This window comes from Chrysemys picta, chromosome 13 (assembly GCF_011386835.1).
Source record: "Chrysemys picta bellii isolate R12L10 chromosome 13, ASM1138683v2, whole genome shotgun sequence".
Taxonomy (NCBI): Eukaryota; Metazoa; Chordata; order Testudines; family Emydidae; genus Chrysemys; species Chrysemys picta.
Window position 1 is genome coordinate 5,757,081 of NC_088803.1, and position 27,642 is coordinate 5,784,722.

General features: G+C 53.6%; 1 protein-coding gene across 1 annotated transcript; it reads right to left on the reverse strand.

Annotated features, from left to right (window-relative positions):
* LOC101943457 (myosin-6) lies at positions 1-27,376 on the reverse strand. Its single transcript, XM_065565325.1, is given in 33 exon segments — positions 1-136; positions 515-649; positions 1,184-1,279; positions 2,256-2,531; positions 2,656-2,781; positions 3,280-3,483; positions 3,615-3,923; positions 5,941-6,065; positions 6,210-6,375; positions 7,349-7,532; positions 8,809-9,005; positions 9,200-9,318; positions 10,515-10,641; positions 11,288-11,677; positions 12,332-12,422; positions 12,501-12,646; positions 12,895-13,071; positions 13,451-13,693; positions 14,209-14,337; positions 18,101-18,227; positions 18,514-18,650; positions 19,092-19,215; positions 19,313-19,430; positions 19,952-20,039; positions 20,308-20,381; positions 20,905-21,214; positions 21,913-22,083; positions 23,066-23,215; positions 24,251-24,357; positions 24,360-24,368; positions 24,690-24,803; positions 24,806-24,827; positions 27,273-27,376. Coding segments are annotated over 33 exon segments (4,914 nt in total). The 5' UTR covers positions 27,375-27,376; the 3' UTR covers positions 1-115.
* Between the last annotated feature and the right edge of the window lie 266 nt (positions 27,377-27,642).

A 27,642-nucleotide genomic window follows, 5' to 3' on the forward strand; every position in this document is an offset into this window, starting at 1 on the left:
TTTCACTTTATTAATGACTCTCTATTAACGTTACGTTATTAAGCCCAGTCTTGGGGGGGGTCAGCTGGGGAGGGGGTGGGAGGTTCCCAGCCACGATCTGGAAAATTGGGCCCCTTCACTCCTCATCATGGAGCTTCTGGAAGAAAAAGCAGAGAGGAAAGACTGAGAGAGAAGGAAGGAAAGAAAGAAAAAGAGAGTGAGAGAGAAAAAAGATGGAATAACAGAGGGAAAATGGAGTGATAAAGACAGATGGAGGGACAGAGAAAGAAAGAAAGGAAGATGGAGTGATAAGGAGTGATAGGGAGAGAGAGACAGAAAGATGGAGTGATAGGGAAAGAAAGGAAGAAAAAGAAAGATGGAATGATAGAGTAAGAAAGAAAAGGAATGAAAAACACCAAGCGATACAAAGGGAAAGGCTGAGCGACACCCTTGGTGTGACAGGGTGGGGGTCAGGGCTGGAGTCTCTGGGTTGGGCCAGCTGGACCGAGCGCTGCCCCCTGTCCCTGTCGCTCACCTTCCCCCCAGCGTCGCGGCTCTTGGCCCGCAGCTTGTTGACCTGGGACTCGGCGATGTCGGCCCGCTCCTCCGCCTCGTCCAGCTCGTGCTGCACCTTCCGGAACTTGGCCAGGTTGGTGTTGGCTTGTTCCTCCTGCCGGGGGAGAGAAACTGGGGTGTTACCTGTGGAACTGCCTGCTACTGGGTCTGCAGCGCAGCCCAGAGTTCAGCATGGCCAGGCCCCTGCACCTACCTGGGTACTCCCCTGCAGAGGAGGGGAATGTCCCTGCCTCACTGGGGGCATAGAGAACAAATGGATTGTGTTAACGTGTGGAACTGCCTGCTACTATATTTGCAGCAGATAAGAGCAGGAATGGGTACTAACAGATTAGACCCATCCATTCTTTCATCCATCAACCTGTCCATCCATCCCCCTCCCCACTCAACTATCCACCCATTCATCCCTCCCTCCCCTGCATCTGCCTGGCTTCTGCCCCAGTGGGAGTTGACACAGAGAACAACACCCCCCCCCAAATTAATATGTTTGCCTGAGGAACTACCCACCACTGGATACTCAGTGAACACAAGCAGGCCCTGGTTTAGAGGGGAGAGGCAGGATTGGCTGGGATGAATGGCCAATGAGGGGAGAGGGAGCCTGGACTGACTGGACCAAGGGGCGGATACTCACCGCCTCTTCCGCCTGCCTCTTGTAGGCTTTGACCTTCATCTGGAGTTTGTCCACCAGGTCCTGGAGTCTCATCAGGTTTTTCTTATCCTCCTCGGTCTGAGGACAGAGGGGGAGAGAGAGAGACAGGGATGGTGGAGGAAGCATTAGGATAACAGCATCCCTGTCACCCCTGACCTCTCTGGCCGTGGGGTATCCAATACCATCTGGAAACCATCTAGGCTCCAATCTCCAGACCTCATCTAGAATGGAAAGGCCATCTAGAAAATGGTCCTTTTCTCTAATTCTAGAATGGGCTTTAGATCAGATGGGGGACTTATGGAGAGCCGGACTTCAGGGGGGAAGGGTTAATGTGAGGAGCGTCTAGAGTCTGATTCTAGAAGGGAAGGGTGGGTGGTCAGGCAGTAGGGCCTGGCTCTAGATCAGAGGGGGCCAGGGAATCAGGCCTTTTAGTTCAAGTTTAAGAGCAAGAAGACTCCAGACTCAAGCTTGTCTTCCCAGGGGGAAAGCGCCGGAGAACGAAAGACGCAGTGGGAACTTATTTTTTGATTCTAGAAGCAAGATGGGTTCTAAAGTTCTGTTCTAGACCCAGAGGGCCCAGACTTGGGCTGTTCTTCACACACAGACCTTTCCCCTCTGCCACATGGGCAAGTCCGTTCAGAATAAAAGAGACCCACTGGGGACATGGCAGCAGGTGGGTGCTGATATTTGGTTCTAGAACCACCACAACATTCTAGAATTCGATTCTAGAACAGGGTGCTTGGCTCGTTCTAGGCAGTGTCCTCCATCTCCACGGAAAAGCCTCTTTCAGAATGGAAGGACCCACTCTGAGTACCGTGTCTTTGGCTCTGGAACCGAGATGGAGTTGTAGACTACCCGCTCCAGAACAGGAGCAAAGGAATGCTCTGTGCTGCTGTCCTCCCTTCCCCCAGGAAGACTGAAAAGCACTGCAGGGGTCCTGCCCCTCAATGCTGGAACTAGGAGCAATGATCTAGAAGCAGGAGAAAACTGCCTGGAGTAGGGCTTCTGGAGAAGTTTTTTTTCTAGATGCACATAACCCCCAGCCCCCAGGTACCTGGTAGGTGAGCTCCTTGATGCGCCGCTCACACTTCCTCATACCCTTGATGCTCTCCACATTGCGCTTCTGCTCCGACTCCAGCTCGTTCTCGAGCTCCCGGACACGCGCCTCCAGCTTCTGCAGCTGCTTCTTGCCGCCCTTGAGGGCCAGCTGCTCGGCCTCATCCAGCCGCAGCTGCAGGTCCTTGATGGTCTGCTCCATGTTCTTCTTCATCCGCTCCAGGTGGGCGCTGGTGTCCTGCTCCTTCTTCAGCTCCTCCGCCATCATCGCCGCCTGCGGCCAGAAAGAAGAGTCATTCCCTGCCCCCCTGAGCCAGCCGGTACCCCCACCCTGGGGCCAGGTCGGAGCCGGTGCCCCTAGAGGGCACAGGCCCCCTGTCCCATTCCCTCGCACTCACGTCGGTGATGGCTTTCTTGGCCTTCTCCTCGGCATTCCTGCACTCCTGCACGGCCTCCTCCACCTCTGTCTGCAGCTGGGACAGATCCACCTCCATCTTCTTCTTCTGGTTGATCAGGCTGGTGTTCTAGAGGAACACAAGGGGGGGGTCAGGATGATCAAGAAACAAGGTGTCATCCAGTTATCAAGATCTCTGTCCCCTGTTCTAGGTCTTCTTTCTGGAAGAGCACCTGGAATCCACCTGGAACCGGGATCCAGAGCTGCATGGGAACGGGGGGGGGGCCCTTACAGGGACACTGAGCTGTGTTCTAGATCATGATGGAGCTCCAAGCACAGACACACCAATGTTCTAGGCAGCTATTCTAGAGTGAGTGGATTTTTGTGCTGGAGAAATGAGCTGGGTGCTGGCAGTATAGATCCTGGAGAACCACAGATCCACCATCCATGCTCCCGGGCAGACAGAATTCTAGATGTGGCTGCTCTGGAGCGTGACATTCTAGGTCACGCCTGCTGCAGTGAATGAGTGCTCTAGATGACAGATCTCTGCAGGGCGTCCCAAGGACAGGAGATTGGGGGCAAAGGGAGCTCCAAGATGGGGGAGTCAGGGGGTCCCCTTCTCTCTCACCTGGGTGTGGAGCAATTGGACTCTCTCACTGGCTTCTATCAGCTCCTGCTCGGCCAGTTTCCGGGCGCGCTCCGTCTGCTCCACCACGGCCCGCAGCTCCTCCAGCTCGGCCTGCAGCAGGGAGTTCCGCCGCTCCACAATGGCAATGTTCTCCTTTAGGTCCTCGTTGGCCCGGATAAAGTCATCCAGCTGCAGCTGGGAATCCTGTGGGCACAAACATGTAGGGCTACAGGGGACCCCCCCACCAGCCAGCATATCCCCTGCCCTGGGGCCAGGTGGGAGCTTCCCCGCCGAGGGAAAAGGCCCCATTCTCTTCCCCCTGGAGGCCCTGTTACCTTGAGCTGGGTCTGAGCGGCCTTGAGGTGGCTCTGAGCCTCGGCCGCCATGCGGTTGGCGTGGCTCAGCTGGATCTCCATCTCGTTGAGGTCGCCCTCCATCTTCTTCTTGACTCTCAGCGCCTCGTTGCGGCTGCGGGTCTCGGCGTCCAGCGAGGTCTGCAGCGAATCCACCACCCGCAGGTGGTTGCGCTTGGCCTGCTCCATCTCCTCGTCCTTCTCCGCCAGCTTCCGCTCGAAATCCGCCTTGAACTGGTTAAACTCCAGCTGGGCCCGCAGAATCTTCCCCTCCTCGTGCTCCAGAGAGGCCTGGGGGTGGGGGGAGGAGGGAGGATGAATGAGTTAGAGAAAAGAGAGAGAGAGAGAGAGAGAGAGAGAGAGAGAGAGAGAGAGATATTAAGACATAAGGGAAGGAAGAGAATTTAATGGAGATGAAAGAAAATGTAGAAATGAAAGAAAGAAACAGACATAGAAGTGAAAAAAGGAAGAATGCAGAAGAGAGAAAGAAAGGACAAAATGTAGACAAAGATGTAAAAAGGAAACAGAAAGAATGAAACGAGACATGGAAAGGAATGAATTAATACATGACAGGAAAAAAAGAATCAGTGAATGAAAGCAGGAATGAAACAACGGGGGAAAGAATGAGTGAAAAATGAGGTAGGGAAAGAAAAAATGAACCAACCAGTGAAAAGAGGAATAAATGAAGGTGTGATGGGGTGCATTTGCCTCGCACTGGTACTGTAAATGTTAACTCTCTGGGCCCAGGAGGCCACGCCCCCTCGGCCCTGCCCATGCTCCAGATGGAGACTAGGTATAAAAGGGAGCAGCTCGGTTCATTCAGGGCTGACCGCGGAAGAGGGAGGTTGCACGCTGCAGGCTCCAGCCAGAGCCGCCGAGACCCGGGAGGATGCCCAAGAAGTGACGGAGCTGCTGAGAGCCGCAGAGACCGAGGAGCCCCGAGATGCCAGGACCACCGCCCCAGGGACAGGGCAGGAAGTAGCTCAGGGGGACTAGTCATTGTGCTGAGTGGTGTGAGCGTGTTTTGGGCAGATCCCCCGCTGACCCAGTGGAGGGCGCCCTTGTCACTGCCAGGGCCCTGAGCTGGGAACCGGTGGAGCAGGGAGGGTCCGGGTCCCCCTACCCGGCCACTACACACCTCTAGGTGGCAGCCCACTTCCCTGACCGGCTGCTAGGCCACACAGCGCTGAGAGAGAGCAGCCATGTTGACTTCTACCCCTAAGTCCCACTATCCCAAACAAGGGTGTGACAAAGATGGGGATTATTGTAGTGTTTTACATGACTAGCGTGTGCGCGCCTCAGTTTCCCTGTGTGCTGCATGTTTAACAAGGTGGTGGGAGAGGACCAGGTGTGACCTCGCCTGGCAGCCGGGACCCCCAGACAACGGCCTGGAGAGGGGGATCCCTAACAACTGGTGACCTGGAGACTAAGAGGCTCACCCCAGCTTGGCAGTCAGCTGGTTCTGGCCAGTGGGAGGACAAAGGGCTGAGGAGAGAGGACCCCGGTGACCTGACCAACCAGTTCCAGCCAGAGGGGAACAAAGGATGGAAGAGAGAGGGCCCCAGCGACCTCTTTACCTGGGATGGAAGACAAAGGACAGGGGAGGAGCTGTTGGGGCCGGTGATATATGATGCCTCGGCTGGAAAGAGGGGGTCTCTGGGCTGGGGAGAGTCCCCCTGGATGCAGGGGAGAACTAGATGTGCTAAGGGTTGCTAGGCCCGAGGGCCCAGAGAGTTTCCTGTGCTGGGTTCAGACGTTCGCTAAACCTCCTGTTTTACGCCGGCTGAGAGTCGCTCCGGTCTAGAGAACAGGGATGCATTATTCCCTCTGGGAGTGGAGGCCCCGGGGACCAGAACGAGTGGATTCCCTGAGGGGGCCCAGGCGGGCGACAGGCGTGCTAAGGCTCAGAGAGGTGCGGTTCCAGGAGGCAGAGGGGCCAACAGCTTAACCCCCGAGAGAGAGAGTGGGCCCCCGAGAAGGGCTGTGGCTCTGAAGGGGGTTCCCCCCAGGGACCACATGGGGCCAAGAGAGCACAAGTGCTGTGAGGCTGTGACAAAGGGGTGATCGTATGGACTCAGTCGTGGGGAGATAATGACCCTCACCCTGCCCCAAGAGGGGATGGGGTGCGCTTGCCCACGACAGAAGGAATACAAGAAAAAAGAGGACAGAGAAAGAAAGAATGAGCCACTGAAGATGGAGAATGATGACGAGGAAGAGCAGACAGACAGACCAACTGAGCCGGCGCTGGGGGGGTTCCTGGCTGACCCCCACGCAGCTCTGGGAAGGGGTGCTCGGCTGTGCCCCTCACCTCAGCCTCCTCCAGCGCCGCCTGCAGCTCCATCTTCTCGGCCTCCAGCTGTTTCCGCACCTTCTCCAGCTCATGCAGGTTCTTGCCTCCCTCACCCAGCTGCTCCGTCAGGTCCGAGATTTCCTCTGCGGGGGGAGAGAGACCGTGCTAAGCCGGAGGCGGGTCATGGCTAGAGTGGGAGATTGTCCTACCCCAGCGTGGGGCCAGAGGGCGCTGTGCCGCAGGGAGCGGGGGCATGGGGTGCCGGGGAGTGGGCTGGGGAGTCTCACCCTGTAGGTTCTTGTTCTCCCTCTTGAAGGTCTCCAGATGCTCCAGCGACTCCTCGTAGGCGTTCTTCAGCTTGAAGAGCTCGGTGCTGAGTGACCGCGCCTCCTTCTGCGACGACTCCAGCTCCGTCTGCGACTCCTCGAACTTCTGCTTCCACTCGGACAGGATCTGGGGGGTGGGGTGGGGGGTGAGAGAGTCACCCCAATGGATGAGCCCTCTCCTCCCCCAAGATCTCTTTCCCCTTCTTTCTCTCCTCCTCCTCCCTGTCTTTGTTCACTGCCCCCTTCTCTCTCTCTCTGTGGCTCGGAAGGTTTGGCTTTTTATCGGTCAGCGTTGGGAGCTTTGATTTTGCCGCAGACGCACCCACTCATGAAAAAATATTTCCATCGGTAACAATCAAAATTTGCAGACAGGCAAAGTAAGAAAAACCTGGCTTTGGAAATTATTTCAGGCTATTGACTTTGTCTGATTTGCCACATGACGTTGCCAGTGTGTGTTTTAATGGTCAGAAAGCTCTAAATTTTGGTATTGCAAGACGTTTGTTGCCGTTAGATAATGACAGTCACCCGCCTTTTCCACCCGGCCCCAGTTGTCTGACCTCGCCAGAATTTCCAGCAACATTGAAATCAATTCAAAATAAAAAGACATTAAAACCCCATCATTTTGTGGCCACTGCGAAAATTTAAATGGACTAAAAAAAGTTTAACAATAAACAACATTATCTGTTGAAATGATACGAAAATAAAAATAGAAATCTGCCAAACCTAGTTCTTCCTTTCTTTTGCTTTAATCTTAATTCCTATTTGTGCTATTTCCTTCATTCTTTCATCAACTTTTTTTTCCCTTTCTCTCATTGCTGTATTTATTTCTTCCTTGACTCTATTTCATTCATTTATTGGCTCAATTTTATTCTCTTTATTTCATTATTTCCTTCCTTCATTCCTTTGCCCTATTTCTTTCCTTCATTGTGCCCTCGGTTTGCTTTTTCTCCTTGGCTCAATTTCATTCTTTTCTTCCTTTGTTCCTTGACTCATTACATTCGTTCTTTCTTTGCTCTATGGTATTCCTTCTTTCCTTTTTTCTATTTAAATCATGCCTTCCTTCCTTCCTCTTGTATTCTCTCTCTCTCCCCCAGCCTCACCTTGTCAAAGTTTCTCTGCTTCTTGTCCAGGGCGGCTGCGGCGGCATTTGACCGCTCTACGTCCACCATCAGGTCCTCGATCTCATTCTGCAGCCGGTGCTTGGTCTTCTCCAGTGACGAGCACTTGGCGTTCACGGCCTCCACAGCCTCCTCTGCCTCCTGCAGCCGCTGCGCCAGCTTCTTCCTGCCACCGGGGGGCGACAGACACCATCGGTCACCAGGGAGGGGCCTAGCCCCTTTCCCTCCCCTCTGGGCTTGGAGTTACAGGGGGTTCCCAGCAGAAAATCCCTGAGACACTGGCCCGGTGCATTGGATCCTCACACTCTAGACCATTCTAGACAAAAACCAACTCTGGTCTCCTATCTAAGGCTCTAGACCATCCCAGCATGGAGCACCCCCATCTTTCATCTGTTCACACCTTTCTAGACCCACTTTGGAGCAGGGCAGCTAGAATTTTCTCTGAGGTTCAAGATCAGAGGCCAAGCCATCCCATGTGGCTCCAATTGAGCGTGCAGTGGTAGGGCTGCAGGCTTGGCCTGTACCTCCCTCCCTGAGGTTCTAAAGGAAGATCTAGACCATTCTAGACCTTCCCCAGGGTGGATCTGCCGAGCCTCCTCTTTAAGATTCTAGGGCAAATGAGAGTCCATGAGGTTTGGCCTGGATCCCAGCACTGGTTCTCTAGATGGCTGTGTAGAATGCTCTAGACCACAGCTCCAAGGGCCCATCATTACGTGCAGATCAGGGAGCCTACAAGGGTCGGGCCTGGACCTTGTATGTGATGATCTAGACTGTTCTAAGACTGATTTCCAGAAGAGCCACACAGATTCAACCTGTTATTCTAGAACAAATCTCCCAGCTTAAAACTTCCTGAGCACAGGTGAAAGAAGCAGTGAGGTTTCTCTGATATTCTCTGACATTCCAGAGGATTGGTCTATACTGATCTAGAATGAACTCTAAGTTCCAGAGGGTAGTCTGGCTAACTTTTCAAGAAGGGCTACCTACCTTAGTGCTGGTACCGTGGGTGGAGGACACGTGGGGATGGGGGGTCTCTCCTCCAACCAACAAGCTTTTTGCTCGTCTTATACGCCGCGAGTGAAAATATAACCCGAGCCAAAAGCTTCCCTGTTAGAGGAAGCACCTGAGAACCCCGTTGTCCAGGGCCGAGTGGGGGGCGCTCACCAGGAAAAAGGGGCGGGAGAGATGGAGAGTGAGAGATGAGGACAGAAATAAGGGAGAGGGGGAAGAAAGGATGTAAGAATGACGGGGGAAGGAGAGAGAAAGAAGGTTACAAAAGAAGGAATGAAAAAACCCAAAGAATGAAAAGAAGCAAGAACACAAGGAGAAAAGCCGGTAAGAAGAAGGCACACAAGCCGAGAGGCTGGGAAAAGGAACGGGAGCATGACTGACCCTGGAGCATTCCCCCTCCTCCCCCGCCCACCACGGCTCTGCCCGCCACTCACTTGGCCTCCTCCAGCTCCTCCGTCCGCTGGATGGCGTCCGTCTCGTACTTGGTTCTCCACTGCGCCACCTCGGAGTTGGCCTTGGAGAGCGAGCGCTGCAGCTCGGCCTTCGCCTCCATCTCCTCCTCGTACTGCTCCCGCAGCAGTTCGCAGTCATGCCGGGCTGACTGCAGCCCGTGAGCCAGGGCGTTCTTTGCCTGAGGTGGGGGACAAAGAGCTCTGCCGGTGCCCCTCACTCCCAACCCGCAGCCCCCTGCTAGCCCAGCCCTGTCCCCCCCAGCCCTGCTGGTGCCCATCACACCCGACCCATAGCTAGGGGCTCTGGGCTCTTCCCCACCAGCTCTACCAGTGCTCCTCACTCCTGACATGCAGACCCCTGCTATCATATCACCTTGGTTTCCTCCTCTAGCTGTCTTTTTAAGTCCTCCATCTGCTGGGTGTAGGACTGTTTGCCCCGGGTCAGCTGGGAGATCAGGGCCTCCTTCTCCTCTAGCTGGCGGGACAGTTCACCTGCATGGGGCAGAGAATAGGGTAGGACAAAGGTTGGGTCAAGCTTACAGTGATAATCAGGGTTACTGGGTTAGGGTAGAGGTATAATCAGGGTTACTGGGTTAGGGTCAGGGTTAGAATCGGGGTTACTGGGTTAGGGTCGGGGTAGAATCAGGGTTAGTGGGTTAGGGTCAGGGATACAATCAGGGTTAGTGGGTTAGGGTCGGGGTATAATGAGGTTTAGTGGGTTAGGGTCAGGGGTATAATCAGGGTTAGTGGGTTAGGGTCAGGGGTACAATCAGGGTTAGTGGGTTAGGGTCGGGGTATAATCAGGGTTAGTGGGTTAGGGTCGGGGTACAATCAGGGTTAGTGGGTTAGGGTCAGGGGCATAATTAGGGATAGTGGGTTAGGGTCAGGGGTACAATCAGGGTTAGTGGGTTAGGTTCAGGGTATAATCAGGGTTAGTGGGTTAGGGTCGGGGTATAATGAGGTTTAGTGGGTTAGGGTCAGGGGTATAATCAGGGTTAGTGGGTTAGGGTCAGGGGTATAATCAGGGTTAGTGGGTTAGGGTCAGGGTATAATGAGGGTTAGTGGGTTAGGGTCAGGGGTATAATCAGGGTTAGTGGGTTAGGGTCGGGGTATAATCAGGGTTAGTGGGTTAGGGTCAGGGGTACAATCAGGGTTAGTGGGTTAGGGTCAGGGGCATAATTAGGGATAGTGGGTTAGGGTCAGGGGTACAATCAGGGTTAGTGGGTTAGGTTCAGGGTATAATCAGGGTTAGTGGGTTAGGGTCGGGGTATAATGAGGTTTAGTGGGTTAGGGTCAGGGGTATAATCAGGGTTAGTGGGTTAGGGTCAGGGGTATAATGAGGGTTAGTGGGTTAGGGTCAGGGTATAATGAGGGTTAGTGGGTTAGGGTCAGGGGTATAATCAGGGTTAGTGGGTTAGGGTCGGGGTATAATGAGGTTTAGTGGGTTAGGGTCAGGGGTATAATCAGGGTTAGTGGGTTAGGGTCAGGGGTACAATCAGGGTTAGTGGGTTAGGTTCAGGGTATAATCAGGGTTAGTGGGTTAGGATGGTGGCTGGGTTTAGGACGAGTAGTTAAAGCTGGTGCTAGACCAAGGTAACAGTTGGGGTAGGGCTCAGATTGGGGTTAGAGTTAAGATGAACATTAGGACAGGGGGCAGAGCCCCTATGCTGTCGAGGGAGGGGCCTCACCATTCTCTGTCTGCAGTTTGGCTCTCTGGGTGCTGGTGTCATTCAGTGCTCGCTGTGTCTCCTCCAGTTTGGCTCGGTGCTCGGCCGTCTGGTCCTCTAGCGTGCGGGAGAGCTTCTCCAGGCTGACCTGGGCGGGGAGGGGGAGATGTGGGGGAATGAATGAACAAAGAATGGACCAACCCCTCCCCCCCCCCAAAGAGCAACCGAAAAAGAAAATGAAGCGAGTAAGGAATGCATGAAAATAACCCCTAAAAACTGAAAGAATGCAAGGCTGAAAAAGAATGAAAGAGTGAAAGTAAAAAGAAGGAATGAAAGAACTAAAGAAAAAAGAAAGAGAAAAAACAGAAGAATTAAAGAAAGAAATGAAAGAAGGAAAAAAAATGAAAGGAAAAAACCCAAAGGAATTAAAGAGTGAGGGAAATGGAACAAAGGAATAGAAGAAAGGAAGGAGAAAATGCAAGAATGAAGAAACAATAGTTGAAATGAAAAATAACAAAAGAGTGACAGAAAGAAAGAAAAAAGAAGAAAGGAATGAAACAAGAAAAGAATGAAAAAGAAGGTGAAATGAATGAAAGAAAAAGAACCGAAGAACAAAAGAAAAAAGAGAATGAAAGAAAAATGAACTAAAGACAGAAATGAAACTAAACCAAATAAAAAATTCAAGAAATGAGAAAAGGAAAGGAAAGAAGGAAAGCAAAGAAGAAAAAATGCTCCAAGCCTGGCCTTTTCCACCAGCCCTGGCCCCTGCCCTCCATCGGCCTGCCCCCGGGCACCTTGGCTTTGAGCAGCTGCTCCAAGTTGGAGCTGACGTCGTCCAGCTCCAGCTTGAGTTCGCTCTTCTCCTTTTCCAGCTTCTGCTTGACGCGCTGCAGGTTGTCGATCTGCTCGCCCAGCTCGGCCACCGAGTCGGCGTGTTTCTTGCGCAGGGTGGCGGCCGTGGCCTCGTGCTGCAGCGTGGCCTCCTCCAGGTCCCGCCGAATCTTCTGGAACTCCGCCTCCCGCTTCTTGTTCATCTCAATCTGCACGGAGGTGGCGCCGCCCGCCTCCTCCAGCCGCTCGCTGATCTCCTCCAGCTCCCGCGACAGGTCCGAGCGCAGCTTCTCCACCTTGGCCCGGGCCGTGCGCTCTGCCTCCAGCTCCTCTTCCAGCTCCTCGATGCGCGCCTGCAACCGGAGAGAGACCCATGGGCTTAGACAGGCCTAGAACATCTCACATGCTAGAGCAGGCAGGAACATGTGGGTATGGGTGTAAAGTTATACAATGTCCTAATCCGCATCTAGAACACCATGATCTAGATCAGATTAAAAATCTGGCTTCTAGAAACAGAAGGACACAGGGTTCCTGTTCAATCTAGAGAGAGCAATATAAAATGGTTTCCTCAGATCAATCTTGAATTCCTAGTGTTCTAGACCAGAAAGGGGAATCTGGGTTCCAAAGCATAGGGAGCATGAACCTAGAATTGGAGTTCTATAGCTAGTTCTAGAGTGATGTCAAAAGTACCCCATGCAGGCAGAGACCCTCTGGTTCTAGAGTGGAATAGAGGAAAAGGATAGAAACAAGACACACTATTTTGTTTTAGAGATGCACAAACACGAGGTTCCAGAAGGTATATTTCCTTTTGGCTCTGGACTGTTGCTAAGATGGCCATCTAGAACCCGAGCACTCACTTATGCTAGAGCGGCACCAAAAGGGACAGTCTCTTGTCCGGGTATTGAGGTAGTCTCCTAGAACAAAAATGATGCAGCTCATTCCAGAGCAGCTTCTCTAGTTCTGGACGGGAAGTGAGGGGCGTTCTAGAGCAAGAGAAAGGCACCCACCTGCAGCTCCTTCAGCTTCTTCTGGAGCTGCAGGCCCTGGGCTTGCTCATCCTCTATCTTGCTGTTCTGCTGGTTGATGTCAAACTCCTTCCTGCAAAGAGATTTAGAGAGATTAATCCCCCTCTGTGCTCCAGAGCACATTGGAGTGTGCAAAGAACAACCCTCTTACTTTTTCAGTTTCTCCTCCAGCTGCTGCTTGTCATTCTCCAAATCCATGATGTTCTCCTGGGTCAGTTTCAAGTCCCCTTCCAGCTTCCTCTTGGCTCGCTCCAGGTCCATCCGGATTTTCTTCTCCTGCTCCAGGGAGCCCTCCAACTGAGAGAGAAAAAGGTGTGTTATTGGTAAAACTTTCATCTCCCAGGCATTCCCAAACTCAACCTGGAGGATATTCAACCCAACCAACCAAGCTTGAGGACACCCAACACAACCATTCGATCCAACCCCTAGCGCTGTGCTGAGACACTGTGGTCAGCACTGACTGTGCATGGAGAGTAATCCCTACTGAGTCCCCCAACCCTGCTCCCTGCAGCTAAGTGCCTCCTTCGGGTCCAGGATATACTCACATCATCTGCCTGCTGCTCCAGCTTGAGTTTGGCTTTGGTCAGAGTGTTGACCTTGTCCTCTTCCACCTGCAGGTCATCCAGTGCTTGCTGATGAGCTTCCTGCAGAGACTTCTTCTCTTTGGTCAGTTTAGCTATTATCTCATCCAGACTGGCCATCTCTTCTGTCAGGTTCTTCACCTGGTAGAGAAGGAATCTGGGATGTGAGGATTCTGGGATTAACGGGCCTGGACCCAAATGCGATACCTCACTTTTTTCTCAACCCAACTGACCTTGTGCGCACTCAGCCCAACTCAACCAGCCTTGAGGTCGCTCAAGCCAACTTGACCCAACCAGCCTGGAGGACAGTCAACCCAACCCAGCTCAACTGTACCAGCTTTGAAAACATTCAACCCAGCCAGTCTGGAGGATACTCATCCCAGCACAACCAGCCTTGAGGGCATTAAACTCAACCCAACCAACCTTGAGGACATGCAACTCAGCCTCACCCAATCAGTCTTGAGGAGACTCAACCCAACCCAAATAGCCTTGAAGCCACTCATCCCTTCTACATCTTCACCTTGTTCTCCGTCGCGTGTTTCTCCTTCTCCACCTTGGCCAGGGTCAGCTCCAGGTCGTCAATGTCCTTCTTGAGCTCCGAGCACTCGTCCTCCAGCTTCCTCTTCTTAGCCGTCAGCTCAGCATTCATCTCCTCCTCGTCCTCCATTCGCTCTGTCAGCTCCTTCACCTTGGCCTCCAGCTGGATCTTGTTCTTGATCAACTGGTCACAGCGCTCCTCGGCATCATTCAGGTTGTCCTGCTCCTGTGAGTGGAAGTGGAGGATGTGGGAAAGAAAGAAAGAAAGAAAGAAAGAAAGAAAGAAAGAAAGAAAGAAAGAAAGAAAGAAAGAAAGAAAGGGTCAAGGGAGTGGTGGGGGTTGGGCCTCTGATCTTAGAGTTAGGGCTAGGGTCCAGCCATAGGGGGTCCCATTGCTTATAGCATGGAGGCCAGGGCTGAGAGCTCCCCATTGGACTATGGGGCTTAGACAAGATTTGGTGTGGAGGGTTCCCATTATACAAAGCTGGGGGGACAGGGCTCAGAGCTTCCCATTGGGAGGTGTGGGGCTCAGATCGGGTTGGAGTACCCTGTCATTCACAGATGGGGGAAAGGAAGGACTGAGGGCTCACCCATGGATCGTGGGTCTCAAAGGGGGTTCAGGGTGGGGACCCCCATCATGTACAGTTCAACCAGTCATAAGATCAATTAACTCAACCCAACCCAAAGACATGGGCCCTGGGTCTTGGCGGGATCTGGGGCAGAGGGAACCACATCACTCACAGCCTGCACTTGCAGCTGGAGGTCATTCTTCTCCTGCAGCAGAGAGACCATCTTCTCCTCTAGCTCCTTCCTCCGGGCCTCCGACTTCTCCAGCGCCTCCTTCAGGCGCCCAAACTCCTCCTTCATGGTCTGCACAGGGGCAGGGGAAGGATTAGACCAAAAGGACCATATAGGCCAGTATCGCCCCATCCCACCCCGTCTCACTACCCTGGACCAGAGCAATGAGCCCACTTAGCAGTATTTATCTATGAACCCATCCATCCGGCCACACATCTATCCCTCCCTTTCTCTGTAATATCCATCCATCCATCCATCCGGCCATCCATCTGGCCACACATCTATCCCTCCCTTCCTCTGTAATATCCATCCATCCATCCATCCGGCCACACATCTATCCCTCCCTTCCTCTGTAATATCCATCCATCCATCCATCCATCCGGCCACACATCTATTCCTCCTTTCCTCTGTAATATCCATCCATCCATCCATCCGGCCACACATCTATCCCTCCCTTCCTCTGTAATATCCATCCATCCATCCATCCATCCATCCATCCATCCATCCATCCATCCATCCATCCATCCATCCACACATCTATCCCTCCCTTCCTCTGTAATATCCATCCATCCATCCATCCATCCATCCATCCGGCCACACATATATCCCTCCCTTCCTCTGTAATATCCATCCAAACATCCATCCATCCATCCATCCGGCCACATATCTATCCCTCCCTTCCTCTGTAATATCCATCCATCCATCCATCCATCCATCCATCCGGCCACACATCTATCCCTCCCTTCCTCTGTAATATCCATCCATCCATCCATCCATCCATCCGGCCACACATCTATCCTTCCCTTCCTCTGTAATATCCATCCATCCATCCATCCATCCGGCCACACATATATCCCTCCCTTCCTCTGTAATATCCATCCATCCATCCATCCATCCATCCATCCATCCGGCCACACATCTATCCCTCCCTTCCTCTGTAATATCCATCCATCCATCCATCCATCCATCCATCCATCCGGCCACACATCTATCCCTCCCTTCCTCTGTAATATCCATCCATCCATCCGGCCACACATCTATCCTTCCCTTCCTCTGTAATATCCATCCATCCATCCATCCATCCATCCATCCATCCATCCATCCGGCCACACATCTATCCTTCCCTTCCTCTGTAATATCCATCCATCCATCCATCCATCCGGCCACACATCTATCCTTCCCTTCCTCTGTAATATCCATCCATCCATCCATCCGGCCACACATCTATCCCTCCCTTCCTCTGTAATATCCATCCATCCATCCATCCATCCATCCGGCCACACATCTATCCCTCCCTTCCTCTGTAATATCCATCCATCCATCCATCCAGCCAGCCAGCCAGCCAGCCAGCCAGCCAGCCAGCCAGCCACACATCTATCCCTCTCTTCCTCTGTAATATCCATCCATCCATTCATCCATCAGGCCACACATCTATCCCTCCCTTCCTCTGTAATATCCATCCATCCATCCAGCCAGCCAGCCAGCCAGCCAGCCACACATCTATCCCTCCCTTCCTCTGTAATATCCATCCATCCATCCATCCATCCGGCCACACATCTATCCTTCCCTTCCTCTGTAATATCCATCCATCCATCCATCCATCCATCCATCCATCCGGCCACACATCTATCCCTCCCTTCCTCTGTAATATCCATCCATCCATCCATCCGGCCACACATCTATCCCTCCTTTCCTCTGTAATTTCCATCCATCCATCCATCCGGCCACACATCTATCCCTCCCTTCCTCTGTAATATCCATCCATCCATCCATCCATCCGGCCACACATCTATCCCTCCCTTCCTCTGTAATATCCATCCATCCATCCATCCATCCATCCATCCATCCATCCATCCATCCATCCATCCATCCGGCCACACATCTATCCCTCCCTTCCTCTGTAATTTCCATCCATCCATCCATCCGGCCACACATCTATCCCTCCCTTCCTCTGTAATATCCATCCAGCCAGCCAGCCAGCCACACATATATCCCTCCCTTCCTCTGTAATATCCATCCATCCATCCATCCGGCCACACATCTATCCCTCCCTTCCTCTGTAATATCCATCCATCCATCCATCCATCCGGCCACACATCTATCCTTCCCTTCCTCTGTAATATCCATCCATCCATCCATCCATCCATCCATCCATCCATCCGGCCACACATCTATCCCTCCCTTCCTCTGTAATATCCATCCATCCATCCATCCGGCCACACATCTATCCCTCCTTTCCTCTGTAATTTCCATCCATCCATCCATCCGGCCACACATCTATCCCTCCCTTCCTCTGTAATATCCATCCATCCATCCATCCATCCGGCCACACATCTATCCCTCCCTTCCTCTGTAATATCCATCCATCCATCCATCCATCCATCCATCCATCCGGCCACACATCTATCCCTCCCTTCCTCTGTAATTTCCATCCATCCATCCATCCGGCCACACATCTATCCCTCCCTTCCTCTGTAATATCCATCCAGCCAGCCAGCCAGCCACACATATATCCCTCCCTTCCTCTGTAATATCCATCCATCCATCCATCCGGCCACACATCTATCCCTCCCTTCCTCTGTAATATCCATCCATCCATCCATCCATCCGGCCACACATCTATCCCTCCCTTCCTCTGTAATTTCCATCCATCCATCCATCCATCCATCCGGCCACACATCTATCCCTCCCTTCCTCTGTAATATCCATCCATCCATCCATCCATCTGGCCACACATCTATCCCTCGCTTCCTCTGTAATTTCCATCCATCCATCCGGCCACACATCTATCCCTCCCTTCCTCTGTAATATCCATCCATCCATCCATCCATCCATCCATCCATCCATCCATCCATCCGGCCACACATCTATCCCTCCCTTCCTCTGTAATTTCCATCCATCTATCAGTCCGCCCATACATATATCCCTCCATCCCTCCCTCTGCAATATTCGTCCATCCACCCGATTTACAGCTACGTTAAACAGTTACAGTCTTTTCCATCTCCCCTTGAGCAAAATAATTTCCACTGCCAGAGTTAAACCAGAAATGAACCCACCATCCCAGGTGAGCAGCTGTCTGCATTGGGCTACCTTCAATTCTTTCTTCTGAGCAGCTACATTTGACCTAAAACCGAATTAATTTCCCCAAATGGTTCCAGTTAACCTAGAACCCAGCCAAGGGTTAGTGACTTAGAACAAAGTTGTGTCTTGCATTTGGCCTAGGTATCAGCTCCTTTTCCTAGGTAGTTCCAGTTGACCAAGAACCCAGCTTCTGGTTGTCATATGATCTAGAACACATTCCTGAAGCCAATTTCAGCTAACCCAGAACCCAGCTCCTCAACCTGAATAGACCCAATTGAACTAGAATGCAGCTGGAGCTGCATGTGACCTAGAACCCAGTTTATCAAACCAAACAGTTCCAGATGACCTAGAACACTACTACAGGCTAATTCGACCTAGAACTCACTCCCTCATCCCAATCAATTCAGACTGACCTAGAACACAGCTCCATTTTGGATTTGATTGAGAGCCCCTATCCATAACCAAGCAGTTTCAGTCTATCTAGAACCCACCAGAGGTTGCATTAAAACAAGAACCTGAGTTTGTTGCATTAACCTAGAACCCAACTCTACAAACGGTTGACCTAGAACTCACCTCCTTTTCCTGACTGACTTGCATTTGACCTAGAGCCCACCTCTGTCCCTGAGCATTCACAGCTGAGCTAGCCCCCATGCAATTGCCATGGGCCTAGCGCCAGTCTCTGTCTCCTGAGCTCTTCCAGATAATCCAGTTCCCCAGGCCCACTGCAGCCCCTGCTCCTACCCTTTGACCTCACCTGCATCTCCTTCTCTGTCTCAGCGCTCTTCAGGAGCGGCTTGATCTTGAAGTAGAGCTTCATCCAGGGCCAGTTCTTCACCCCCATGAAGGCCCGGATGTTCCACTGTATAACCAGCAGGGCGTCCCTGCATGGCAGCAGAAAGAACCACTGAGGGTAACCCGGGCCCTGACGGGCATCCTCAAAGCTCACAGCTTGGCAGTTGGGAGGCAGAGAGGTTGAGTCCTGTGCTGGAACCCAACCAACTTGTTCCCCCCAATGGCCGTGCTGATTTTGCTGCTCTGCGAGGGTCCCAGATGGGTGAGTGTGTGGGGCTCAGACCCATCCAGTTGAGGTCTCCACGGGGTCTCCCAAGGAAGCCCCCTGCCCAGCTCCACTCAAACCGGCACAGGAGGGGCCATGACCCCTCTCACCTGCGCTCTAAGATCTTCTTGAACTCAATGCGCATGAGCTGCCCCCGCGATTGGGCCTGGATGCGGGTGATGATCCGGGAGAGGCGCTCATCTCGCATCTCTTCCAGGAGCCCCAGCAGCCCGGCCTTGAAGAACACCTGGGGGGAGGGGAGAGATTAGATGGATAGATAGATAGATAGATAGATAGATAGATAGATAGATAGATAGATAGATAGATAGAGGGGGTGTCTGGGGATAGATAGATAGATAGATAGATAGATGGGGTGTCTGGGGATAGATAGATAGATAGATAGATAGATAGATAGATAGATAGATAGATAGGGTGTCTGGGGATAGATAGATAGATAGATAGATAGATAGATAGATAGATAGATAGATAGATAGATAGATAGATAGATGGGGTGTCTGGGGATAGATAGATAGATGCGATGTCTGGGGATAGATAGATAGATAGATAGATAGATAGATAGATAGATAGATAGATGCGGTGGATGGGGATAGATAGATAGATGGGGGGGTTTTGAGACTAGATAGGTAGATGGATGCTCCGCCCACTCACACAGGCTCCTCCCCCTCACCTTGGTGTGCCCGAATTTGTACTGGCTGGAGTCGATATCGAGGGAGCTCAGCAGTTTTTCCGCCCCCTTGCGGCTGTCGATGAACTGGCCCTCGGGGATGGCCGCGGGGTTCAGGATACGGTACCTGGGGGGAGGGGTTCGTTAGTGACTCTGGATCTCTGAGGCCGTCCCGTGGTGGTGCGAGCTTCCCCTGCAGCAGTGCCCCAGGGGGCCACACCCACCTCTGTCTGAAGTCCCCGTAGAGGATGCGGTTGGGGAAGCCCTTCCTGCAGATGCGGATGCCCTCCAACACCCCGTTACAGCGCAGCTGGTGCATCACCAGGGGGTTGTCCATCACCCCTTAGGTGGGAAGAGAGGCAGTTACCCCAGGTCAGTGGTGGTCCTGCCCCTTAGCCCTGCCCACTCTCCCCATCTGTAGTCCCTTCCCCACAACTCCACCCATGACATTTTAACATGACATTTTAACCCCCCCTTAATCCCTTAACCCCACCCCTTCTCCTAAGCCCCTCCCCTTCCTTTTAGCCCTATACATGAGAAATAAGTCCCAACCATTTGCTTCTTAGCCCTGCCCCCTTTGTCATTCACCCCCCCATAGTCCCATCCCTTAGCCCCACCCCTTTTCCCATAGTCATTAGCCACACTCCAATATCTTTTAACCACTCCCCCTAGCCCTTTAGCTCCACCCCATTCTCTTAGCCCCTCCCAAGCTCCTTAGCCCCACCCTTTGCCCTGTCCTTTTGTTCCTGAGCCCCTCTCCTCCCTCCAAGGCCCACCCCATTCTCTTAGCACGTTCCCTATGTCTGTAGCCACACCCCTTGCCCTTAGCACCACCCCTTTCCCAGAAAGCCCCGCCCCCTCACCCGGTGCCTTCCGCTCATTGGGGATGATGCAGCGTACGAAGTGGGGGTGAGTGGTTTTCAGATTTGCCATCAGCTTGTTCAGATTCTCCTGGGGTGGGGGAGAAGGGAAAGAGGAAGGTGGGTCAGTGTCCAGGGGGGCAAGGTCAGTATCTGGTAGAATAGGGCAATAGCTCAGGTAACACCCCCCCCAGGGAAGCCCTCATGGTGAGACACCCCCATCCCCCTTCCAGGTATTTCCCTTCCTCTCCTGTCCCCTCCCCATGGGCACCTCCCTCCCGTAATGGGAATTCTTCCCCTTTCTGGGATTCCCCCTCCCCAAAAGCCTCCCCAGGATCAAAGGTGTCGAGGCCTCATACCCGGTGCAGCGCTGAGACCGTCTGGAAGGAGGAGCCTTTCTTCTTGGCTCCCTTCCCCTTCCCCCCGTCGCCGCCTGCAGGGGAGAGAGCGCAGGAAAGGGGGAATGAGAGGGGTGGGGAGGGAGGGGGTAGGTTGGGGGGTTGAGGCTGTTCTGTACCTGGCTGGGTCTCTCTCTCGTCCCATCCGTCTATCTATCCCATCCCTCCCTCCATCACCCATCTATACATCCACCCTACCCATCCCCCCATCCAGGCACTTTCCTTCCAACCAACCATCCATCCTCCCCATCCCTCCCTTCCTCCATCCATTTATCCCCTCTATCATCCATCTATCAAACCTCCTCTTATCCATTCCTCCATCAACCCTCCACCCATCCCTCTATCCAGCCACATTCCATCCTTCCTTCCATCCATCCATCGATCCATCTATTTCCACCTATCCAGCCAACCATATCCCATCCCATCCATCCATCCATCCATCCATCCATCCATCCTCTCTCCTTCCACACCTTCATCAATTGCTCCATTCTCCCTACCTCCTTACACACCCTCTCCCATTCCTCCATCTCTCTCTCTCACCCTGCCTTGTTTTCTCACCACTCTCGGCCGCAGCGTAGTTGGCGAAGAGGAGGGCAAGGAGTTTGAGGGCGGATTTCTGGTAGAGCCCCACCACGGTCTCGTTGAGCGGGTCCTTGTTCTTCTGCAGCCAGCCAGTGATATTGTAGTCCACCGTGCCGGCATAGTGGATGAGGGAGAAATGCGCCTCCGGCTTCCCCTTGATGTTCCGCGGCTTGCCGAAGTTCCCTGACTTGCCCAGGTGGTTGTCGTAAAGCTTGGCCTTGAAGGTTATGTCCGACGCCTTGGGGAACATACACTCCTCCTCCAGGATGGACATGATGCCCATGGGCTGGTGGGGGGAGGAAGAGAAGAGAAGAGAAGAGAAGAGAAGAGAAGAGAAGAGAAGAGAAGAGAAGAGAAGATAGAGTGAGAGAAGAGATAGATAGCATGAGAAAGGAAGAGAAGTATAAAAGGAGAGTTAAGAGAGAAAGGATGAGCAGAAGAGGAGAAGAGATGAATACAATGAGGAAGGGAAAGAAGAAAAGGATAGAATGAGAAGAAAAATAAAAGAGAAGGGATGGATAGAACAAGAAGAAAAGAGAGAGATAGAAAAGAAAGAATGGGAAAGTAAAAGAGAGAAGTTCAGAGACTGTTTGCCTCAAGGAAGTGGGGAATGGGACATGGTAGAGGTCTCTTTATGCCTGACCTGACCCAGGCCCACTCAAGCTGAGCCCAAGAGGGTCAAGTTGTTTTCTGACCCCCAACCCCGATCCTTCCCCCGACCCTGAGTCAGTGCCCCTGCCTCCGGTCCATGGGCTTGGCATGGCGCCAGTGGCTGCGTGCCCCGCACCTGCCATCCACTGCCCCCTGCCGCACTGGGTGTGCTGCGGTGCCAACCCCCCGGGCAGGAGGAGGAGAGCCAACCTGATCTGAACCCCACTCTTGTAGCTGGATCCCATCAGGCTCGGGTTGGGCTGCAGGGCTCTAGGATATGGGACCTTTCCCCTCTAGGGGGCGCCAGGAGGGGGCTGTCTCAGGGGGAGGTACCTTCTCGATGAGGTCTATGCAGGCCTGCAGGTCCATGCCGAAGTCAATGAATTCCCACTCGATCCCCTCCTTCTTGTACTCCTCCTGCTCCAGCACGAACATGTGATGGTTGAAGAACTGCTGCAGCTTCTCGTTGGTGAAGTTGATGCAGAGCTGCTCAAAGCTGTTGAACTGGGGAGGAGGTTGGGGAACAAGAGATGAGTGAGAACAAAAAGTGCCCCCTGCTATGGAGAGCCCGTAGCTCAGTGGTTTTCCAACGTTTTTTCTGGCAACCCAGTTAAATAAATTGTTGATGCCCATGACCCGACGGAGCTGGGGATGAGGGGTTTGACATGTGGGAGGGGCTCAGGGCTGGAGCAGAGAGTGGGGGTGCAGGGGTGAGGGCTGCAGGATGGGGCCAGGAATGAGGGGTTCAGGGTGTGGGAGGGGCTCTGGATTGGGGCAGGGGGGTTGGGGTGCAGGGGTGGGGCATGAGCTTACCTATGGTGGCTCCCGGTCAGTGGCACAGTGGGGGTGCTAAGACAGGCTTCACGCCTGTCCTAGCACTGCAGACTGCGCTCTGCCCCAGAAACGGCCAGCAGCAAGTCTAGCTCCTAGGTGGAGGTGTGCAAGCAGCTCCGCGTGGCTCTCACCTGCAGGCACCGCCCCCCCCACAGGCACTGCCTCCCAGTGCGGAGTCAGTGCTCCTGGCGGGGGCAGCGCACGGAGCTCCGTGGCCCCCCCACCTAGGAACCGCACCTGCTGCTAGCCACTTCTGGGGCTCAGCACGGTCTCAGAACAGATAGGGACTAGCCTGCCTTAGCTGAGCAGCGCCGCTGACGGGACTTTTTACGGCCTGGTTGGCAGTGCTGACCAGAGCCGCCACGACCCAGTGCCTTCCCTTCCGTGAACCAGTACTGGGTCGTAACTCGCAGTTAGAAAACCACTGCCATAGAGGCATCTGGGGAAGACATACCAGAGTGTAACTGCGTCTACCAGGTGGTGCTTTTCTATGGAGCCACCTAATGGAGGAAGGGAGGAACTGCACCACAGCCAGCACTCCCTACAGTGCCCTCTGCTGGGAGAGGCTTGGGGCTGGAGTATCTGGGAGCTCCCCCACAGCCAGCGTTCCCACCCTGCTCCCCACAGCATCCCTGCTGGGGGAATCACTTACATCGAAGATCTCAAAGCCAGCAATGTCCAGCACCCCGATGAAATACTGACGCGGCTGCTTCGTCTCGAGGGTGTTGTTGATCCTGGTCACCATCCAGCCAAACATCTTCTCATACACGGACTTGGCCAGGGCTCCGATAGAGTAATACACCTGCGGGGGATCGCCAGAGGTATGTCAGAGATAGGGAGGAGGGGTAAGTGTTTGAGGAGAAAAGAATGCAGTGAGACGTGTGAGCTCTGGAAAGAAAGAAAGAAAGAAAGAAAGAAAGAAAGAAAGAAAAGAAAGAAAGAAAGAAAGAAAGAAAGAAAGAAAGAAAGGGATGGAGGAACGAAGGAAGGGAGGAAGGAAGGGATGGAGGAAGGTAGGAAGGGAGGGAGGAATGAGGGTGGAAGGAAGGGAGGGAGGAAGGGATAGAGGTAGGGAGGAAGGAAGGAAGGGATGGAGGGAGGGAGGAAGGGGGGGAGGAAGGAAGGGAGGAGGGGGGAAGGGATAGAGGAAGGAAGGGAGGGAGGGAGGGAGGGAGGGAGGGAGGAAGGGATGGAGGAAGGTAGGAAGGAAGGGAGGAATGAGGGTGGGAGGAAGGAAGGGAGGAAGGGAGGAAGGGATAGAGGTAGGCAGGGAGGGAGGAAGAAGGAAGGAAGGGAGGAGAGGAAGGAAGGGAGGGAGGGGGAAGGGATAGGGGAAGGAAGGGAGGAGGGGGAAGGAAGGGAGGGAGGAAAGGAAGGGAGGAGAGGAAGGAAGGAAGGGGAGGAGAGGAAGGAAGGGGAGGAGGGGGAAGGGATAGAGGTAGGGAGGAAGGAAGGGATAGAGGGAGGGAGGGAGGGAGGGAGGAGGGGGGAAGGATAGAGGAAGGAAGGGATAGAGGGAGGGAGGAAGGGAGGAAGGAAGGGATAGAGGGAGGGAGGGAGGGAGGAGGGGGGAAGGGAGGAAGGAAGGGAGGAATGAGGGTGGAAGGAAGGAAGGGAGGAGGGTGGAAGGAAGGGAGGAAGGGAGCGAGGGAGGAAGGGATAGAGGTAGGCAGGGAGGGAGGAGGGAGGAAGGGAGGAGAGGAAGGAAGGGAGGAGGGGGGAAGGGATAGAGGAAGGAAGGAAGGGAGGAAGGAAGGGATAGAGGGAGGAGGGAGGAGGGGGGAAGGGATAGAGATAGGGAGGGAGGCAGAGAGGGAGGAGGGGAGCGGGGTCTCACCTGTTGGACATTCTGCCCCTTGGTGACATACTCATTCCCCACCTTGACCCGGGGGTGACACAGCCCCTTCAGCAGGTCGGCCGAGTTCAGCCCCATCAGGTAGGCGATTTATCCGCATCTGCAGGTGGAGAGACGTGGGTGGTGATCCCCCAGCAATATGTGTGATCACACCCCTCCTGCTTCCTCCCCTTTGCTTCCCAGTGGTCCCTCCCCACACCACCATCCCCTCAACCCCCTTGAACACCCCGCCCGCTGTGGTCCCTGCACCCCACCTCCTGCCGAGTGTCCCCCCCACTCCTGGATCTTCCCGCTGTTTTCTGGTGGTCCCTCCTCCCTCTGCATTCTGGAGGCCCCCAGTGGTCCCCTCCCTGCATGGCTCACTCTCCTCATCGGTGTCCCCCATGATCCATCCCTCCCCGCGTGCCTGCCCCCTGCCCACCCTCAGTGCCGTCGGGCTCAGCCTGCTCCTCGCGCTGCTTCTGCTTGAACTTCATGTTTCCGAAGTGCATGATGGCGCCTGTCAGCTTGTAGACCCCGACCTTCTCTCGGGCGTGAAGCCCAACACGTCGAACGCGCTCTGGGGACCCAGGTGAGGGGAGGGAAGAGATGGAGGGTCAGGTTCAGGGCAGCCTCTCCTCCAACCCCAACGCTGCATGATATGCCTTAAGGGGCTTGGAGACTCTTTAGTGCAGGGGAGGGGACTGAGTCCTCATTTCCCCCATCCTTCCATGCCATTGTCCATCCATCTATCACCGCACACGTCCCTCAATCCATCCTCCCACCCTCCATCTGTCCCTCCTTCCCCACACACAGTCTTCCATCCACCCACCAACTGTCCATCCATTGTTCCCATACGCACCCCTCTATCAATCCATACACTCACCAACCGCCCATCCCCTATTCCCTATAGATACCCCTCCATCCATACATCCATCCCCACATGCACCCTTCCTCCCATCCATCCATCCATCCATCCATCCATCCATCCATCCATCCCCATACACACCCATCCATCCATCCATCCATCCATCCATCCATCCATCCCCATACACACCCTTCCTCCCATCCATCCATCCATCCATCCATCCATCCATCCATCCATCCATCCATCCCCATACACACCCTTCCTCCCATCCATCCATCCATCCATCCATCCATCCATCCATCCATCCCCATACACACCCTTCCTCCCATCCATCCATCCATCATCCATCCATCCATCCATCCATCCATCATCCCACATGCACCCTTCCTCCCATCCATCCATCCATCCCCATACGCACCCTTCCTCCCATCCATCCATCCCCATATGCACCCTTCCTCCCATCCATCCATCCCATACACACCCTTCCTCCCATCCATCCATCCATCCATCCATCCATCCATCCATCCATCCATCCCCATACGCACCCTTCCTCCCATCCATCCATCCATCCATCCATCCATCCATCCATCCATCCATCCCCATACGCACCCTTCCTCCCATCCATCCATCCCCATATGCACCCTTCCTCCCATCCATCCATCCCATACACACCCTTCCTCCCATCCATCCATCCATCCATCCATCCATCCATCCATCCATCCATCCATCCATCCATCCATCCCCATATGCACCCTTCCTCCATCCATCCATCCCATACACACCCTTCCTCCCATCCATCCATCCATCCATCCCCACATGCACCCTTCCTCCCATCCATCCATCCATCCATCCATCCATCCCCATACGCACCCTTCCTCCCATCCATCCATCCATCCATCCATCCATCCATCCATCCATCCATCCATCCATCCCCATATGCACCCTTCCTCCCATCCATCCATCCATCCCCATACGCACCCTTCCTCCCATCCATCCATCCATCCATCCATCCATCCATCCATCCCCATACGCATCCATCCATCCATCCATCCCCATACGCATCCATCCATCCATCCATCCATCCATCCATCCCCATATGCACCCATCCATCCATCCATCCATCCATCCCCATACACACCCTTCCTCCCATCCATCCATCCATCCCCATATGCACCCTTTCTCCCATCCATCCATCCATCCATCCATCCATCCATCCATCCATCCATCCCCATACGCATCCATCCATCCATCATCCATCCATCCCCATATGCACCCATCCATCCATCCATCCATCCATCCATCCCCATACACACCCCTTCCTCCCATCCATCCATCCATCCCCATATGCACCCTTTCTCCCATCCATCATCCATCCATCCATCCATCCATCCAATCATCCATCCATCCATCCAACCCCATACGCACCCTTCCTCCCATCCATCCATCCATCCATCCCCATACACACCCTTCCTCCCATCCATCCATCCATCCATCCATCCATCCATCCATCATCCCCATATGCACCCATCCATCCATCCATCCATCCATCCATCCATCCATCCCCATACACACCCTTCCTCCCATCCATCCATCCATCCCCATATGCACCCTTTCTCCCATCCATCCATCCATCCATCCATCCATCCATCCATCCAACCCCATACGCACCCTTCCTCCCATCCATCCATCCATCCATCCATCCCCATACACACCCTTCCTCCCATCCATCCATCCATCCATCCATCCATCCATCCATCCATCCCCATATGCACCCATCCATCCATCCATCCATCCATCCATCCATCCCCATACACACCCTTCCTCCCATCCATCCATCCATCCCCATATGCACCCTTTCTCCCATCCATCCATCCATCCATCCATCCATCCATCCATCCATCCATCCATCCCCATATGCACCCTTCCTCCCATCCATCCATCTATCCATCCATCCAACTGTTCAGCCAGCCATTTCTCTATCCATTCATTTACTCAACTCTTCATCAATCCTCGCAGATGTCTGTCAACACACCCACCCTTCCTGTCATGGTAACTACCCCCTCCCCCCATAACGTATCATCTCCCAGTGGAGCCTTGCCCCAGGGACCCTGAGGCCAAGTCTCTCCCTGCTCCTCCCCCAGTCCCATCATCTCTCACGTCAGTGGCCATTAGCTCCTCGGAGTCATCGATAGAAGCAACAGTCACTTCTCCTTGGGAGACGAAGCTGTAGTCGTATGGGTTGTTTGTGATCAGCATCATGTCTGCTCCAGGTGATTCGGGGGTTGGGAGGAAGGAAGGTTGGTTGGTTAATGGCTGAATTGATTTCCAGGATTTCCTCAGAGCCCATAGTGGGCCCTGATTCTGGACTCAGAGAAGAGCAACTTGCTATGGGGCATCTTTCCCACTGCTGCCCCCTCACTGACTCACCAAGAAGTTCTGGCTTCTGTTGGACAGGATCTGGTAGAAGATGTGATAGTTCCTCTCCGCCTTGAGTTGGCAGATGACCCGGGATTTCTCCAGGAGATCT